The sequence below is a fragment of the Haliotis rufescens genome, unplaced genomic scaffold, assembly GCF_023055435.1.
Source record: "Haliotis rufescens isolate VD_foot unplaced genomic scaffold, xgHalRufe1.0.p SCAF_1, whole genome shotgun sequence".
Classification (NCBI taxonomy): Eukaryota; Metazoa; Mollusca; class Gastropoda; order Lepetellida; family Haliotidae; genus Haliotis; species Haliotis rufescens.
In genome coordinates, this window is record NW_025963779.1 from 83,506,690 (window position 1) to 83,526,223 (window position 19,534).

General features: G+C 41.8%; 1 protein-coding gene across 2 annotated transcripts in view; it reads left to right on the forward strand.

Annotated features, from left to right (window-relative positions):
- The first annotated feature begins 3,576 nt into the window (after window positions 1–3,576).
- The window catches only part of LOC124136919 (sodium/glucose cotransporter 4-like), a 34,295-nt gene continuing 18,337 nt past the window's right edge, over window positions 3,577–19,534 (forward strand). The window contains exons 1-5 of one of the 2 annotated variants that reach the window (XM_046502984.2): window positions 3,577–3,981; window positions 10,853–11,023; window positions 13,433–13,504; window positions 17,509–17,613; window positions 18,824–18,883. In XM_046502984.2, the coding sequence (XP_046358940.2) occupies window positions 10,904–11,023; window positions 13,433–13,504; window positions 17,509–17,613; window positions 18,824–18,883 (357 nt within the window). In that variant the 5' untranslated portion in view covers window positions 3,577–3,981; window positions 10,853–10,903. Of the gene's footprint in view, window positions 3,982–5,833; window positions 5,946–10,852; window positions 11,024–13,432; window positions 13,505–17,508; window positions 17,614–18,823; window positions 18,884–19,534 lie in introns of those variants that run through there. The other variant, XM_048402503.1, reaches the window with a different exon arrangement.

Sequence of the window (19,534 nt, forward strand, 5' to 3'; positions counted from 1 at the left end):
CTAACGTGACATATATTACACCTTCGTGCATAACATTACATGTACCCTAACGTGACATATATTACACCTTCGTGCATAACATAACCTTACCCTAGCGTGACATATATTACACCTTCGTGCATAACATAACATTACATGTACGTGACATATATTACACCTTCGTGCACAACATAACATGTACCCTAGCGTGACATATATTACACCTTCGTGCACAACATGACATGTACCCTAGCTTGACATATATTACACCTGCATGCATTACATAACATGTACCCTAGCGTGACATATATTACACCTTCATACATAACATTACATGTACCCTAACGTGACATATATTACACCTGCATGCATAACATAACATGTACCCTAGCGTGACATATATAACACCTTCGTGCACAACATAACATGTACCCTAGCGTCGCATATGGTTCGCATTCTTTCATTCATACTTCACACAAGCATACATCACTTTTATATTACTTGAAGATTTAGTTTGATAATGACATATTTTGCCTTAAATTAGCGCTTACTGAATTGTGTACCTTTCGTAAATGATAACACTTGGAATGCATTGTACTATACGTTAACATACAGTAACACGACTAGTAACCATGAACTATCTAATATTTACAACATGACAAAACAGCCAAAGTATCGAAAGCATAAACACAACATCCTAAAACCCCTAGGAATACGTTCAAACACCAAAAACCTGTCCACATGTGAATAACAAAAACTCCAACGCCTCAAATACTGTTATGACCATCTGACAGTAACCTCAAATGTTAAAATGTGACATAAACTGTACTGAAGCTAAACTCTTTAAACTGAAGACAATAAACTACTAAGTTGAAGACTAAAGTTCAGTAAAGGGCGTGCTTGGGCAAACTTTTGTGTGACAGTGTACTAGATGTGGTTGTGTCAAAATACTCACGCGGTGAGCTGAAATAGAGAATTAGGAAAGATGAAGTGTGGAGTATATAATGTTCAAAACATACTTGACTGAATATTTAATTCAGTAAAAGCTAAAGCTGTCACAGGTCCCTCCCTTGAAAAATGAGGTCCATGTCATTCCGATTCTTAATCAACAAGGGAAAGCAATGCCTTGGAGACGCTGGTGCTGATGTGTCCAAAAATGCCAGTCTCTGCCAGATGTTGCAGGCGTCAACTCTTCTGCTGCCAGTCTGGATCGGAAGTCTGGCACATAACATAATCTCCCGAGGTCTGCCAGGAAAGCTTCCTTGTTAGTCTACCAGTTCTTCTAGGTTCATGTAAGAATTAGCATCACGAGATGCAGGTGGAGGCACCTCCAGAAGCATCACCTGCTCTCCAAAGGGACTGTAGATCGTCACCTGTTGTCTCTGAAGTAGCCAGATTATCTTCACAGCGTCTTCACTGAAGATGGTAACATCCTCAGTAACTGCTGGTTATCCTCTTCTGCAGTCTTATTCACTGTCCTGCTTGGTCTTGGAGTTGGTTTCTTGACTGCTGGTAGGCTGTTGTTATCCCTGATCGCTGGTACTGATCCAGTGGGCAGGACATTGTTTCTATGCAGCGTCCTCTTCCTCCCCTCACCATACTCTCCCTGCACTACAAACACAGGGATATCCTGGTTTGGTTGCAAGAGAACAACATAAGGCCCTCCCTCCCAGCGATCTGCAAACTTGGGCTTACTATCAAAGGCTAAGACTTTCACCAGGCCTTGATCACCTCTCTGTACAGTGGCTCTTCTAATTTTCAAGTCATAGCTGGCTTTGTGCTTAACTTGGGCTGTCTTTTGATGCATTGAATGTCAGGTCATAGGCTTCTTGCAGCTTCTTAGTCAGTGATTCTGAATAAGCTGTAAGGGACTGATGGTACTTGTTGGAATTCCCTCTCTCGTCCTGGTACCTTGATGGCATTCCTGGATGACGTGGCCAATACTGTTGAGGTGGAGGCTGCAGATCGGTGCTGGTTCTTCGAGTCCTGGGTTTCTGTTCACCCAAGGAATAGAGGAAACAGGCAGTGGGTGGTTCTGTTGCTTCTTCAGTTCTGCAACTTTACCAGTCAGGTGTCTAAACATCCCCCTGATAGCCTTCATCCAGTGTCATGTATGTTCACAGTGGTCATACCTGGAGTTTACATCTTCTTCTTGGCCACAGGTCCTTTCTATTGCAAATCCATGTCACTCTCCGCAGGGCTCTGAGCTGTCTGATCCCTGGTCTCTGGCTTCGACCCTGACCATAACTATGTTCGGAGCATCTCCTTCCTGGTTGCCTGGGGAACTGGTCCTTGTGCCTCTGCTTGAATGAGTAAATATTCTAACCTGCATGTCCATGCATCAACTTCTTCTGTGGTCTACCGTCGCTGCCTTACCACCACGCAGGGATTGATTGACTATGTTAGCAACAGCATGTGGTGAAAGAGACCTGTTTCAACATGATATGTCAAAACATCAAAAGATGTGTCGCCCTTCTTGTCACCTGAAAAAGATGGAACTTTTTGTGCCTGTGGTAACGTAACAGTGCTTGAGTACCTGAAATGGAAAAGTTATTTGAGTCTGGCGGAGTGCCTGGGTTAGAAGGCAAGATGAACGAACCATCCTCAGCCTTGACCTTGGCCTGGGTGTATGCTCGCATCCATTGTACCAGGTCCTTTGGGTTATCAACAGAAGGCCAGGTACCAAGAGTCTGGAGGAGGAAATACGTTTCTCGAACTCTTCAGGCAGCGGTTTACTCATGATGCTGAAACATGAACAAGTAATCAGAAATATTAATGGGGACAACAACATAAATGTTGTGCCAACCACCACAATCAGGATGCCCTGATAGAAGCAAGTGATAATATGTACTTGTATGTTAAGGATACTCTGAACAACAAGCAAATTATGCAAAGAAGTGTGTCCTCGTCACATTACGACCAACGAACTTAAATATAACAGTGAAACCTAACTAAAAGTGGCCTGAAAAGCTAAACCGTGAAGATAATGCCCTTTGTATTACTTCACACAGTTGTGCAAAAAATCTGTGCACATGTGCATATGCAGTGTGTATAAAAAATAAAGCTCAGTACAGTCAGAATATTCAGTACTTTTAAGTGCCGTGATATCACGTGACAAGGTTTACAGGTACAACACACTACGGGTACATGTATAATCAGGTTACAAAACTCCATAGACTATGCACAAAATAAACAGTCCGGAAATGCCTCCGTACTGTCAAATTGTAATAACTGTAATATCCCATCAAATATGTCACTAAATTTCATCACACACACACACACACACACACACACACACACACACACACACACACACACACACACACACACACACACACACACACACACACACACACACACACATACACACACACACAAAACATACATACATACATACAGAAAAATTGAGCACATATTTATAGAAACACATTTCCTGAGTGAAACAGAAGGATGTATATGTCGTAACGCTTGGACGAACACGACTACACAACGCTCCCCTTTGAATGAGTGGCGCAACACATGATTGTTATTTATTCGGGTCAAGGAAACACATTTCACTACTTGCAGCCGTGAATTATAGTGTCATACCTTCCTATTGGTTGATAGAGGGACAGGTAGTTCACGTTGTGTAGCTGAGCCTTACAATAAAGGGCGACACGCTGGCTTCATGCCGCAGCAGTAGAAAGTAGACCAGGTTGTATGCGTTAAGGTCACGTTTGTGTTGATCGCGTCATGTGAACATACATTGTATAAGCCTCCGAGCATTGTCGCACCTGTAGTATGCCGAGGCACGCAGTGCCACCCTAAACTAGTGTCCCATACTGATATCCATGTACCTGGTATCCACTGTCATAGGTAAAATACGAGTGGGGTGTGTTGAGACTTCAGTTTTAATGTTTGCACGGACAGCTCAGAAACGGGATATTCATGAGAGCGGCATTCCTACAACTTGGATCTACCGGGTTGTTTCTGATACGAATCTCTGAACAGGGTTTCAGTCAGGTAAGTGTATGGCGGAATACGTCAAATTGGACTTTAACACGAATTAACACAACCTCAAACCTTTGTCTTGTGCTATTCCTAATCCTATGCCCTGCCGCATAATTACTCTTCGCGAGTACCCAAGGCGGAATACCTTCCAGCATTCTAATGCTTGTCGTAAGAGGCGACTGATTTGGTGTGCAGGCTCGGTGACTTGGCTGCTTGTATGTCATTGTACCGTGACGGCGTGGAGGCTGCTTATAATAGCATCCAGTTACATGTGGCTGGCACAGAATTCTAACGGACAGCCGTTATGTAGAGCAGAACAGAAATTATTTGGTAATATAGACACATTCAATTTATACTAGTTTTGGAATTTCTAAACATAAACATTTTTTCAAGATAAAGAGCTTACTCTAATAAGATGTCGTCATTTGACAGATATTGTGCAGGTTGTAATAAGGATTTGTAGGTACAATATAATTCTAGCCATGGTGAATTTGAGATACAGTCGGACCATTCTTGCACATACAAATATCTTGTATAAATGTATAAATAAAAGAATTACTGTCTCCGACATCCTACATCAACCATACATAACAATTACCATAACAATGTATATTTTTAAACCCAATTTTTACAACGTAATTCATCATAATACACAACATGAAATAATAGCGCTCTGCATATTTGCCTGCAGGCATTCTCAATAGCTTAATCCAATACTTAATTACTCTCTCAACACCATGTTCATACTTACTCGTTCTTCCCAGTTTACCTACTGCAGCAATATTTAAAGATCTGTATCCTATTTTCAAAGTATATTTACAATATTTCGTATGTATAATTTCGATACTTTTTCTTCCTTCTTTACGCCATATCTCCGCACCAGAGATGTACAATGTATATGAGAATATGTACAATTTTACAATCTACTATTTACAACGTTTACAGCTTGATCTTTGAACATCATCCTTTAAACAGGTACTAAGCCCTTTTTTGTCTATTTAGTTAAAGTAAAACATATTTGAGTAAATATATTTCTATATGAAATTAAAATATCATACTATTAGTAGTGAGTGAGTGAGTGAGTGAGTGAGTTGGGTTTAACGCCGCTTTTAACATGATACCAGTTATATCACGGCGTGTCAGCTTAATGTGGGAGTAAAGCCCGAAGTGATGCAGGTCTCAGACGTTTACCACTTCGGTGAAACCCACGAGCAAGGGTATGGTGCTGACAAACCTAGAAACATAATTGGGGTGAACCGGGATTCGAACCCATAATCATAGGTTTCTGGCGCGCCAAAGGGACGCAACTCTGCACAGCGGATCGCGGCGCCTTAGACGACTGGGCCAGCTGTGCCCCCTACTATTAATAGAATGACATCACTTCAATCTGTTCACCATAAGTAAACCTTTGTTCATGTTTTGATGTAGGTCCTTTACTGTAATTAATGTTTAGTATCATATCGCCGCCATATATAGCTGGAAGGCGTCTTCTGTTATACCCTACAGCGCTCATCGTATCCTACTGGCGTAGATCAATGCTCGTGATGTCAGGCTTGATTATTTGGGAGCGGGTTAAAACGGCCTCATATCAGAATGCCTCAAAAGATAACGTCAAAACGACCACAACCCATAGTTAAAACGGCCACACAAAAAAGTCATAACGGCCACAACAAAAAAGTCATAACGGCCACATAGAAGACAAACACAAGTATTGTGTAACATTAATTGTATTATATACATTGTATAACAGTTCGTAACACCATATGCACACAGATCTTAATTCAGCACTGACTCAGCACTACACACCACATATGACACATCCCTATCACATATTAAACCCCTGGTGCATAGTTTGGAGCACATATGTTAAACAGCTCAGATGGTGTTATGTCGCTCCATTGTACAATCTCCAGGCCACGAAGATTTCTTCTTGTTGGTTCGTAGTATTCTTTTTTTCACAACAGATTGATACACTGGTAAGTACAGAATATTCATTTATTATTAATAACATCTGACATGTATACTCTGTACACATCCTGCTCCCATTGAATATTCATTTTTTATTATCATGGTCATTTTTTGTTATGGCCGTTATGACGTTTTTTGTGGTAATTTTGACTATGGGTTTGTGGACAATTTGACTTTTTTGAGGCCGTTTGACTACAACCCGATTTTTACCTCCGCCCTATAGTGTGAATATTGCTGGGCACACTTTACAGTGTTATCAAATCAACTTCCAGGTCTAGTGGTTACAGCTGCCGAACCCTCACCTATTTACTAATGCAATGTACAATGTAGTTAGAACAAGAGTAGTTAGATGTTATAAGTTATATTCACGCACATTTTCACAGTTATTGTCACGGCCGCTGAATACCGGCGATCAGTTGACGGACAGCAATTGATACTAGTATTTACAAGCATAACCTGATGTAAGTAAATAGATTGATAGTAGGATAGTTCGTATTTGGTACCTTGAGACGTCTGTATGTGACCAACATACTTGCATAATTTATCATATTCCCAACAAATATTCCCATATTCCCATATTCTACAACTGTAGAAACAAGTTATGTATTTACACTATTGTAATATACCTAAAGGCAAAGTAACTGTGGTCATCTACATTTATTCGAAATTAATAGTTAATAATGATTATGATCAAATAATAATAACAATAAACGTGACCGTAATTGTTTTGCTTAGCAAAGAGGAAGGTTATCATCCTGGACCTCCTCAGCAGAGATCCCAAGCACCCCTTATTCACCTCCTTTATATGGATGACCTTGAACTTATTGCCTATGGAATCCACACTAAAAAAACAGATTCTCATTGTCGAGTCCTTTTCTAAGGATATCGGCATGTCCTTCACCTGAAACATGGCAAGGTGGAACAGGGAGGATCAGTCCATTTACTTGGGGGAAGAGCTACTGACTCGTAACTCGTGGAAGGCCAGGCCGATACATACTTAGGGATGTGGGTTAGGGACACACTCCAGAATGCCCATGTCAAGGAAAAACTTCGGATACAGTACAAATGTAGACTTGAGAAAATCTGGAGTTCAGAGCTAAACGATCACAATAAAGCCACAAATACTTATGCTGTACCCGTCCTGTCATATTATTTTGGTGTTGTTAATTGGACGAATTCAGGGTATTGACACCCTCACACGAAGAATCATGTCAGACAATATACCCCACCACCCTCGCTCTTCCCTCAATCGGTTATATTAACCAATCATAATGGGCTGGTGTGGTTTGATTAACGTGGTACTTCATGATAGAATTGTATTGTGCACTTTTGCATACATTCATTTGTTTAATGATCATCTGGTGAAGAATGTCAAGACTCATGATGAAAATATGGCGTTCCACAGTTTTCTTAAACGAACCAAGGATGTGGGACATAATCTCAGTATCAATGATGATTTTGTTGATGGTTCTGTACTGCTGGACTATCTAAACGACCACTGCATCGAGTTTATGTGCAGTGTGTTGCGCGGATCAGCAACTGTGCAGAATCCGTCGTATGGATGAATGCGGCTGGCCTGAAAAGTGAAACAGAAGGCTTTCTGTTTGCTGTTCAGGACGAGTCACTTCCCACTCGAAACCATCAATGTGTGATTTTGCATCAAAATGTAAATATGAAATGTAGATTATGTAATGAATTTAATGAGACTTTCCAGCTCATTGTCGGTGAATGCGCAGCTTTGGCACAAACACAGTATCTTAAGCGACATGATGGACATATTATTACCATGCTTGTGGTTTTGACACAGAGGTCCATCCAAGGTAAGACCCGGACTATGCAGAGGGCGTCATTGAAAATGATAAATACAAAATTCTTTGGAATAGGCCCGTATACAGCCTCAGACCTAGCCAGGCCAAAAAAACAGATCTTGTCTTTTTTTATAAATCCAAGGAAATCATTTATATTATTGAATTTTCTGTCCCTTTTGACACCAATATGATTGACAAGCTTCATCAAAAACATGGCAAATGTGCAGACTCGCTTTCGAACTGTCAAGCTTGCATCCCAAGTACCAAGTTGTCCAACTCCCAATTCTCGGTGCCTTCGGTTTGGTACCTCCCCAATATGTTGACTGACATAGGAAGTAGGGCTGCAACGATACAGGAAGGTCACGATACTATACGTATCTCGATATTCTGGTCACGATACGATACGTATCTCGATACGCAATGTACAAAAACTTAAAGCATGTCAAGATTGAACCTTTCATGATTTTGGAACAGTCAAAATAGTTTATAATAACAAGACTACTGAAGTTGTAAAGCTTCAAAGTGGAACATTCTCTAACTTTCCTTCAAAACAATTCAAAGTTCAAACACCAGAAAATAATTAATGTACTTCACTAGTGATAAAACTTCAAAGAATGTTTATGCAATGGTCGAGATAATGTATCGGAAATTATTGTTTTATCAGGAATAATATATTCCAATATCGTGTTACTTCAGTTGCAGCTTTCACTATATATGTATTTAAAATTATAAAAAACACAAGCGTAGCATTTTGGTACTGGTGATTGCTGTTGCAGGATATTTTTACGTATGGAACAATTTGACCAGTCACCGTAGGGACTTCCCGCGCGGCGACAGGTATTTCGATTGCGAAAATGTTATGTTGACACATATTAGCCAAATTGCCACAAATATGACTTTTAACGAGTCAAAGTATGGCATTTTAATATATGTATCCATTCTTTAGCAACAAGAGTTCGTTTCAATGCGTCAAAAGCGGTAATCTGACCGTGGTTGCTGTATCTCTTCACGCACGATTTCACCTGACTTAATGAAAACAATATTAAATGAAATTTTGAATAAAATTAATAAAATATATTACAAACACATGTCCAAATATACAATGAACACGTTTTAATAACAAGATAGTATAATGATGGTATTGAATTGCGTACCTCAGTTCGGTTTTGCTGACTGGTATTTCCGGTGTTATGTGCTTGCGGTGATCAGCTGATAATGTTTATTGAAATGGGGAAAAACATCTGTCAGTGTAAAACCTGAGCTTATCAAAAATGTAAGTACGTTTTGGGGAGCCATGCGTTACCGCGCGCTTTAACCAAGTTAGCGGTTTATTGAAAGGCACAAAAGCGAGGAAACGCTGTACTTGAGATCTGCGTTCCGTATCGTGGCGTATCGATAAATGGGCCCACGTTTATCGTATATCGTATCGTGGGTCAAGTATCGCGATGCATCGGAATATCGGTGTATCGTTTCACCCTTAACAGGAAGAGTACCCGGGTTTGTTGCCAGGAATACAGCCCTTCTGACAATCTGGGTAATGCAGAAGGCTGCAGTGTTAGGGTGTCTTCTAATTCTCCAAAATGTTTCTCCCACATTCTCCTGAGAAAAGTACGCTGTCTGGGCTGCGTGTCAAGATTACCCAAACCTTCTTTGCTGCATTTTTAAATAATAATAATTCCCCAGTTTTCTTAAACGAGCCAAGGATGTGGGACATGATCCCTGGAGGGTGTCTGAGAGGAGCTTGAAGGTGGACAGTCACATTGCCATCCCATCCTACTGGGTATTCATTCACTGCTGGGTAAACTGAGGCATATTTTGATCAAAGCCACTACATGATTGCCCTATGTGCTTCAGTGTTAGACAGGGCCGAAGGCCTAGAAATTCTCAGGGGCTGCTGGGCGTGGTCAGCCACCCATCTCCTCTCCGCGACCAACGTTGCTTAAACTTCACCTGATTAATGACCTGTGATCTGTGCACTGGGCGACGTGCCACCAGATGGCCTGTATGGCTTCACGGAATGCTCAGTCTCCGACCTGTGTACACAACAGACACTTGTAGCATACTGTCATGATGGTGAGGTGAGGTGACGTTGGGTTTAACGTCGCGTTCAAGATTATTGCACTTATAACGCGACGTCCATGCACGTGTGTGTGTGCGTGTGTGGCTGCTTGTACTAGTCCGGACTGATGCCGATTTACAGTGCTAGCTCACTGAGATACCATGCAGCAGTTTAACATGAATACCCCACTCAGACACAGTATACTGACTCAGAGCCGACCAGTCCTTGTTTTAGCCCCTTAATGCCGAGCGCCAGACAGGGTAACAACAAGTACCATCTTTTAACGTCTTTTGGTATGACGCGGCCGGGGATCGAACCCCGACCCTTCCACTCCCCGGGCGGACGCTCTACCACTAGACCACGGAGGCGGTCCTGTCATGATAGCCCTTAGTATGGGGGAAAATAGAAAGTCACTACATAAACAAATACAATGAGTCAGGAGGATTAATGTAGCACAGATAGTCATCTTTCTCAAACGTAATTGATATTACAAAATGTTACTCAGACACATCTAGATCTATCTCAAAAGTCAGGGCGGCGGTAGGCTTGTTTAATGTTTCATAAACACGGTGATGAGGAAGGAAACTTTTTTTTAATTTCGCACCAAGAATACCAAGAAGCACAGCTGGCCACACACTAAACTCGGCACTTTAATACAATGTCAGTTGTCAATAGAATAATAGAATATGTTTCATATTAACAATACAAATGACTGACGCGCCAATGCTGGTTGTAAGTAAATTTATTGCACTCTGAGCATAGTTGACGCAACACAAAGACGTTAAGACTTATTCTGACAAGCTATACTGTAAAACGGAATTGGAGCACATGTGACTTACAAAAGCATATTTTCAATATTACAATTATACAGAAACCGGACATAACTGTATCTCAAATAATTTAAGGGGTATTTTAAATACAAACAGATATACTATAGCTTAAGGGCATATTGTATTTTACAATTTGTTTATTTGCGAGAAATGAGTATTGTTTAATAAACTGAGAAGATGAGAACAAGCATGGTCATATTTTCAATTTATGATTACAGTCAGTCGGCGGACTTCAGAATACGAGTGATTGCTGACGTTCGGAAATAAAGATGGCAACCACTGACGGATTCAACGCCACTGGAAGCGCGTTTGCGAACGCCGGAGTGGGCACGATTGACCTCGTCGTCATTATTATTTATTTGTTCGTCTGTCTTGCAGTGGGTATATGGGTAGGTACTGGCATTGTTTTATAACACGTAGTTTCCTTTTCCCCATCAAGTGACCTGCTGAACATCCGTGTCAGAAGTGGTCTTCAGCAACCCATGCTTGTCGTAGGAGGCGACTAACGGAATCTGGTGGTCAAGTTTGCTGACTTGGTCGATGCAGCCCTCGTATCCCAAATGAATGGATCGATTCTCAAAATGTCAATGACCCGTGAAGATCCGGGTTAGAATTGACCTTCAGACACCCATGCTTGCCGTAAAATGCGACTATGTTTGTCATGAGAGGCGACTAACGGGATCGGATGGTCAGCCTCGCTTGCTTGGTTGATGCATGTGGTCCAGACTTGATTATTTACAGACCGCCGCATATAGCTGGATATCAATCAATCAATCAATCAGTCATGATGTCAATCACTTGATGGTCTGGTCCAGACGCGATTATTTACAGAATATAGGGAACTGGTGGCCCAGTCATCTACGACGCGGCAATTCGCTGTGCAGTCGTAGGCGTGCTGGAAACCTATGATCGTGGGTTCGAGTACCGTTTTGCCCTAATAATGTTTGGTAATCTCCAAACCCGTGCTCGTAGGTTTCACCGAAATGGTGAACGCCGATGGCCTGCATCTCTTCGTGCTTCGCTCCGACACCAATCTACCACGACGTGAAAACCCGCATGCTTGTCCCCCAGGGTGGATTCTGGATCAGAATAAATTCCCAGTTCTTATACTTGGACTGCAAGTCAAAATAGGTCTTAAGTATCGCATGGTTTTCTCCCTGTGGGAATGCTGGGTTAGCATAGGTCCCCAGTACAGTCTACCAGTTGGGACTCAATAGGGCGGAATAGGGCTTCAGCTGCCCATGTTTGTCTCCTGTCCTGGTGAGGTTGTGGGTCAGAATAGGTCATCAGTATCCCATCCCTGTCTCCCTGTTGGGATTCTTGGTCGAAAGAGGTCCCAAGTACTGTGTGATTGTCTGCAAGTGGAGATTCCTGTACGAAAATGCCCTCAATATCGCATGTTTGTCTCCCTGTTGGGATTCCGGGTCAGGACATGTCCCCTGTACCGCATGTTTGTCTCCCTGTTGGGATTCCGGGTCAGGACATGTCCCCAGTACCGCATGATTGTCTACTTATTGGGATTCCGGGTCAGGACATGTCCCCAGTACCGCATGTTTGTCTACTTGTTGGGATTCCGGGTCAGGACATGTCCCCAGTACCGCATGATTGTCTACTTATTGGGATTCCGGGTCAGGACATGTCCCCAGTACCGCATGATTGTCTACTTGTTGGGATTCCGGGTCAGGACATGTCCCCAGTACCGTATGTTTGTCTCCCTGTTGGGATTCCGGGTCAGGACATGTCCCCAGTACCGCATGATTGTCTACTTGTTGGGATTCCGGGTCAGGACATGTCCCCAGTACCGCATGATTGTCTACTTATTGGGATTCCGGGTCAGGACATGTCCCCAGTACCGCATGTTTGTCTACTTGTTGGGATTCCGGGTCAGGACATGTCCCCAGTACCGCATGATTGTCTACTTATTGGGATTCCGGGTCAGGACATGTCCCCAGTACCGCATGATTGTCTACTTATTGGGATTCCGGGTCAGGACATGTCCCCAGTACCGCATGATTGTCTACTTGTTGGGATTCCGGGTCAGGACATGTCCCCTGTACCGTATGTTTGTCTCCCTGTTGGGATTCCGGGTCAGGACATGTCCCCAGTACCGCATGATTGTCTACTTGTTGGGATTCCGGGTCAGGACATGTCCCCAGTACCGCATGATTGTCTACTTATTGGGATTCCGGGTCAGGACATGTCCCCAGTACCGCATGTTTGTCTACTTATTGGGATTCCGGGTCAGGACATGTCCCCAGTACCGCATGATTGTCTACTTATTGGGATTCCGGGTCAGGACATGTCCCCTGTACCGTATGTTTGTCTCCCTGTTGGGATTCCGGGTCAGGACATGTCCCCAGTACCGCATGATTGTCAACTTATTGGGATTCCGTGTCAGAATAGGTCCCAAATAGTGGGTGATTGTCTGCCAGTGGAGAATCCTGTCAGAAAATGCCCTCAATACCGCATGCTTGTCTCCCTGTCGCGATTCTGTGACAGAATAGGTCCCAAGTACCGTATGCCTGTCGTTAAAGGCGACTAAAATTGGGATCAAGTGGCCACGCTGTTAATGGAATGACTGCGTGTTATCGGGCGTCAACTAATGGCTTGTCTGGCACAAGCTCAGTTATTTACAGGCTGTCGGGATAGAGCCGGAATGCTGGTGCTGGCTTCAGTGTAAATCAATCAAAAAAACGTATGAGCTCAATGACAACACTTCTGGTTGTTAGATTTATAACTATCAAAATAACATATTCTAAAGTTGTATTTTCATACATGTTAGATTTTGTCACTTTCAGGCGACATGGCGCACACAGCGAGGGAGCGTCAGCGGCTACTTCCTGGCAGGGAGGGACATGCTTTGGTTTGCGGTTAGTGCCATTCTAAAATCTTACCTACTATCAAATGAGAAAACTTCTTCGTTGTGCAGGTTGTGCGCTTATTGCTATATCGAGTCTAAAATAATCTTAAATATTACTTACAGTAATGATAAAAGTTGCAAAGTGCAGTTTTCAAGAAAAAGCCATTTGGTAGGGATAAATGTCATCAATGAGTTTTGATCACGTGGTTTCAATCCGGATATGGGTTGGCAGTCAGGTAAATGTAAGCGGCTTTAATTAAAAGAACGTGCACATGTAGTAATTTAAAGCGCTTTTGACCTATATTGAGATGCCCACATTGCTTATTGAGGGAGCACGGGTGGCCCGGTCGTCTCAAGCGCTGTGCAAAGTTGCGTCCCTTGGGCACGCCAGAAACCTATGATTGTGGGTTCGAATCCCGGTTCGCCCAGATGAGGTTTCTAGGTTCGTCTGTACCATACCCGTGCTCGGGGGTTTCGCCAAAGTCCTGCATCACTTCGGGCTTCCCTCCCACACTAAGCTGACACGACGTGATATAAATGGAATACTTTTCAAACCAACGTTAAGCCAGACTCATTCACTCACTTACCCTTACCCGGATTATAATAACGTGACCAAACTCAATTTATTTCGAGCATAGGGATAATTAAATTTCAATTTTTAAGTTTCAAATGCAACGCGATAACCTGGATTCTTCATGGCTCATACTTGGAAAACGTAGAAAGACGTGTTACAATTATGGAAATTCATTTTCTCGAACGTAAACGTTGTAGTATGAAAACATGACACATAATGCTATCTTTATGCATTGAAATAGCAGAGTCCTGCGTTGACTCGTGTATATTCATATACACCCTAGCCTACATCTATTCATCGAGCGGGTTGTGTCCTGCAAACCACTATTGTGTAAGATTCTTATATTAACATAACGCTGTTGAGTTAGTCCCGGGGTACACACAGCTCTCTGTGGCACGACTGTGAATTGCATTGCCTTCTGTGCCTGAAACAGCGGCCTTGACCTAAAGCATGCGCGTTAGAATGGGGCTGTTGTTATGAGGTTATCATGAGATGAGAGTGTTGCTCGGTTATTGACACAAAGTATGCCACACGATGTGACACCGCCATCAAAGCAGACTTCACGTTGAAGTTTGTAGTTTGTAGCTTGGATCTGACACATAGAGAAAGCGGGCGAGTGGGCAGTCCGTGTAGGAAGCACGGACACAAGGAGTGCTCTGTAATTTATGGGTACACGACACCAGGGTTAATTGAAAACAATACCTCATACATATGTACATTAACGTCAACTGGAAATAATGAATGGTCTCTCACGTATCTCAACTCCCCATAGTGGTGATATTATAGTTTGACCTGGGATTACAAGACCACATGTAGTCGTGAAGAAGAAACTAATAAATTAAGTTGGTACATCCATGACAACTGACCTTGATGTGTCTTCATAAGGGTCTGATATATGATTAGTAATAAACGGTTGTCCCATATTGGTATAGTTATAATGGATAAGGGCTGCCTATACTTCAACACTACTCCATCTGTCATAAACTGACGGGTAAAAGAAAGTATACACCATGTTTGATGGTGGCGAAAACGAAACAAGCAAGAAATGATTATTCGATGGTGAAGGGATTGATACGAGTATAATCGTTGAGTTTTGGAGTTTTGATGTTTCGGCGACTGTTTCAGCTCAGTAACGTTTGGATAACGTTTGTAATTTTTAGGTCAAATCTTTTCTTATTTTTTCATGTCTATACTTTCTTCTGCCTGGCAGTTTGTATCAAGAAAATAATTATCCTTGCATGAGTTCGTTTCGCTTAAGTCTAGTGGTAGAGCGTCCGCCCGGAGAGCGAAAGGTCCGGGGTTCGATCCCGGTCGCGTTATACCAAAAGACGTTAAAAGATGGTTCTTGTTGTTACCCTGTCTGGCGCTTAGCATTAACTGGCTAAAACAAGGACTGGTCGGCTCGGAGTCAGTATACTGTGTCTGAGTGGGGTATTCATGTTAAACTGCGGCATGGTATCTCAGTAGGCTAGCACTATAAATCGGCATCAGTCCGGACTAGTACAAGCAGCCACACACACACACGTGCATGCACGTCGCTATATAAGTGCAATAATCTTGGACGCGACGTTGAACCCAAATTCACCTCACTTCACCTCGTTTCGCTCAACGTCGCTACGAAAAGTACTTCAGTTTTGTCCCCTCATGTCAACTTAATCCCGATGGAAAGCTCCCTGTGTCCTCATGTCCCTATAATGCGCTGTTATCCTTGTTTAACGCAGCGCAACGCCAGCTCACTGGAATATAGCATTGTTTAAGTTTGTCAACAATGACTTCTCCGTCTTTATTGCATATTTAGCTTGTGACATGATACGGATGTCTTTCCACTTTTTCAAATTTTGACAAAATTGATGTTCTTTGCTTTAACAACATGTCAGTAAAACGTCACAATGGACAGCTAAACGCGGTCTTTAAGTAGGTGAGGTGAAATTTGGTTTAACGTCGCATCCAAGATTATTGCACTTATACAGCGACCTGCATGCATGTGTGTGTGTGTGGCTGACTGGTGCCGATTTATAGTGCTAGCCCACTGAGATACCATGCTGAAGTTTAACATGAATACCCCACTCACACACAGTATACGGACTCCGAGCCGAGCAGTCCTTGTTTTGGCCCCTTAATGCCAAGCGCCAGACAGGGTAATAACAAGTACCATCTTTTAACGTCTTTTGGTATAACGCGGCCGGGGATCGAACCCTGGACGTTCCACTCTACCCCGGACGATCTATTTTGAAACAGACAATCAAATGCGAGAATAAATGGCATTTGATTTATCAAAAACATTTATGACGCGCCCGGGACCTTCCGCTCTCCGGACGCTCAACCATTAGACCACGGAGGCGTTCCGGTCTTTATTTAATCCCGTGCATCAGGCAGTGGAGGACAATGGATATGACGATTTCATACATGATAACAACCATGACCATTATATACTGGTCAAATACAGTGATCATGAACATGCTTGGTGGTATTGTTTTGAAATTGTGTCACTTAAAAAAATATCCCTAAAAATATGATCCGTAACTATTTTTGTTCAGTATATGTAACTCCCCACATTAATGTAAACGCATGGGGATAGGAAATCGGAAAGATAAATATTTGCTTTATAAGGTTTGGCTCACGTTAGTGTTCTAGATTTTTCAGAATATTTACATATTGTCCAAACAAATAGAACAGAATGTGATATAAAGGATACATCATACATATGAGAATACAACAGGAGTTTAGTATCTAATCATGATTTAAAGTTTTTAAACTATCTTACTTTATATGTGTGTTAATAAGGTTACTTGTCATGGACCATGTATAATCACTCGCGTCTCGTGAGATGTAGGGTAAAGCTAATGACACGTGACAAAGTGATGGAGCGTATCATGAGACGTGTACAATACGCGTCCACTCCAATCGGGGTTCGATCCAAACCGAATGATCTGATGAAAGATGGAGACGGACCGATTGTTGCCCGGAATGCAGTTTTTCCGGACTAACGGGGTTCGAGATAACGGGATTTCGCAGTAAGACGACACAGAGACTGATGTAAAGGGAATTGGTCCATCGGTTATCCATATGGGTTAGCGATGGACAAATTCCCTGTCAGCCACACACACACGTGCATGCACGTCGCTATATCAGTGCAATAATAATAACGCGACGTTAAACCAAATTTCGCAGTCCAATGTGACGTTTTACTGACATCTTGGGATGGTTGCGACAATAATTACTTAGATCATAAAATCAATGTTAAATTATTGATCACAAAAATTCGGTTAAAATAGGAATCTACCAAACTTTCATTGTGACAGCTTCTAGCTTTTCTACCAATAAGAAGCCCTAAATTTTTAAACAGCCAATCAAATGCGAGAATAAATGGCAATAATACCAACTTATGCGCCCCTGCTTATGATAATTCACAGTATTTATCAGAAACATTTTGTTTCCAGATTGGAGCATCTCTGTTTTCGAGCAACATTGGCAGCGGCAGCTTCATCGGCCTCGCAGGCACAGGGGCGGCGTCGGGGATTGCCGTCGCAAGTTATGAACTCAATGTACGATAATGTAGATCAATCATGAACAAACATTGACAGAACATTTCTTCTTTTAATGTCTTAAGATGCAGGAGGAAAATTGATTTTTACAAAAACAATCTATTACTGCATTGTACTTATTTCCATCTTCCTTTTTAAGACACACACATGTATATTATGGGTTCTCCTTTGTATAAGACACACACATGTACATTATGGGTTTACCTTTGTATAAGACACACACATGTATATTATGGGTTCTCCTTTGTATAAGACACACACATGTACGTTATGGGTTCTCCTTTGTATAAGACACACACATGTATATTATGGGTTCTCCTTTGCATAAGACACACACATGTATATTATGGGTTTTCCTTTGTATAAGACACACACATGTATATTATGGGTTCTCCTTTGCATAAGACACACACATGTATATTATGGGTTCTCCTTTGTATAAGACACACACATGTATATTATGGGTTCTCCTTTGTATAAGACACACATGTATAAAATGGTTTCTCCTTTGTATAAGACACACACATGTATATTATGGGTTCTCCTTTGTATAAGACACACATGTATAAAATGGTTTCTCCTTTGTATAAGACACACACATGTATATTATAGGTTCTCCTTTGTATAAGACACACACATGTATATTATGGGTTCTCCTTTGTACAAGACACACACATGTATGTTAAGGGTTCATTTATTTGGGGGATACACTGTCACCCTTTCCTTTGAATTGGTAAGCGAGAGAGAATAGACATGTCAATATGACTGTCATCTGAGACAAAGGTTACAAAACAAAACAGTTACAGATGCCTATAAAGTGACAGACGGAAATATGAGACAAGTAATTAAATTGGCACTCCCTGGAAAATAGCTTGCCCTTCTGTTCATGCAAGTCTGATAGTAAAATACTTTTTCGGTCAACACTGAAAAACCTACAATCTTTCTTGATGGAGGAACTGGATAATTTTACTGTTTTAACAACACACACTTATAGAAACAACTATGTCCAGCGAACATTTTTTATGAGTAAAACTTGAAGCAAAATGATACATTCTTTTTCAATACTTTTTGAAACAAAATATTTTTTTCATTTTCTAAATAAAATTTCAGTCATTCAAGTTTCCTTAAGAGATTGTGACAATGGGTATAGAAGAAGATATGAAAAAATATGTTCCGCTGAAAATATATATGACTCTCTCTCCCTCTCCAGGGTCTGTTCTGCCTTTTGCTGTTGGCCTGGCTGTTTGTACCAGTCTATATAGCGAGCGGGGTATGTATCTGCCCTGGGTGTCAGTTGTGTGGTAATCGAGGAGACGACTTATCCGTGTCAGGACAATGCCTCCAGTTGTTTAATAAATTAGCATAACATGGCGTGGAGTAATCTCATAGTTTGCGTCCGTACCTTGTGCAGAGTTGCTGTCCTTAGGCGTGCAAGATTCCGATGCTTGGTTTTAAAGCAACATATCTATATAGTAGACGAGGACAACTTGGGCTTTCTCTTTCAAACTGATGGCCTGCTGTTATTCTTATCATACAAGGCAACGTAAAAATCAATAGGTCTTCAGTAATCCATGTTTGCCGTAAAAGGCGACTATGCTTGTCGTAAGAGGCGCTTAAGGGGATCGGGTGGTCAGACTCGCTGACTTGGTTAATGCATGTCATCGTATCATTGGATTGTCTAGTCCAGACTCTATTATTAAGAGACTGCTGTCATTTAACTGAAATATTGCTGAGTGTGGCGTTTAACAACAAACAAATAAACATCAGTAAGTCTATGGGGGTCCAATTCAGTCAACTGGAACCTCAACGCAAGTTAAATCGTCAGAGAGAATCACAACATGAGAAATAGGATAATTGATACAGTGACTTTTATCTTTGAGTATATACATAAGAGCTGGCCCAGCAATTTAAAAATAGTGAG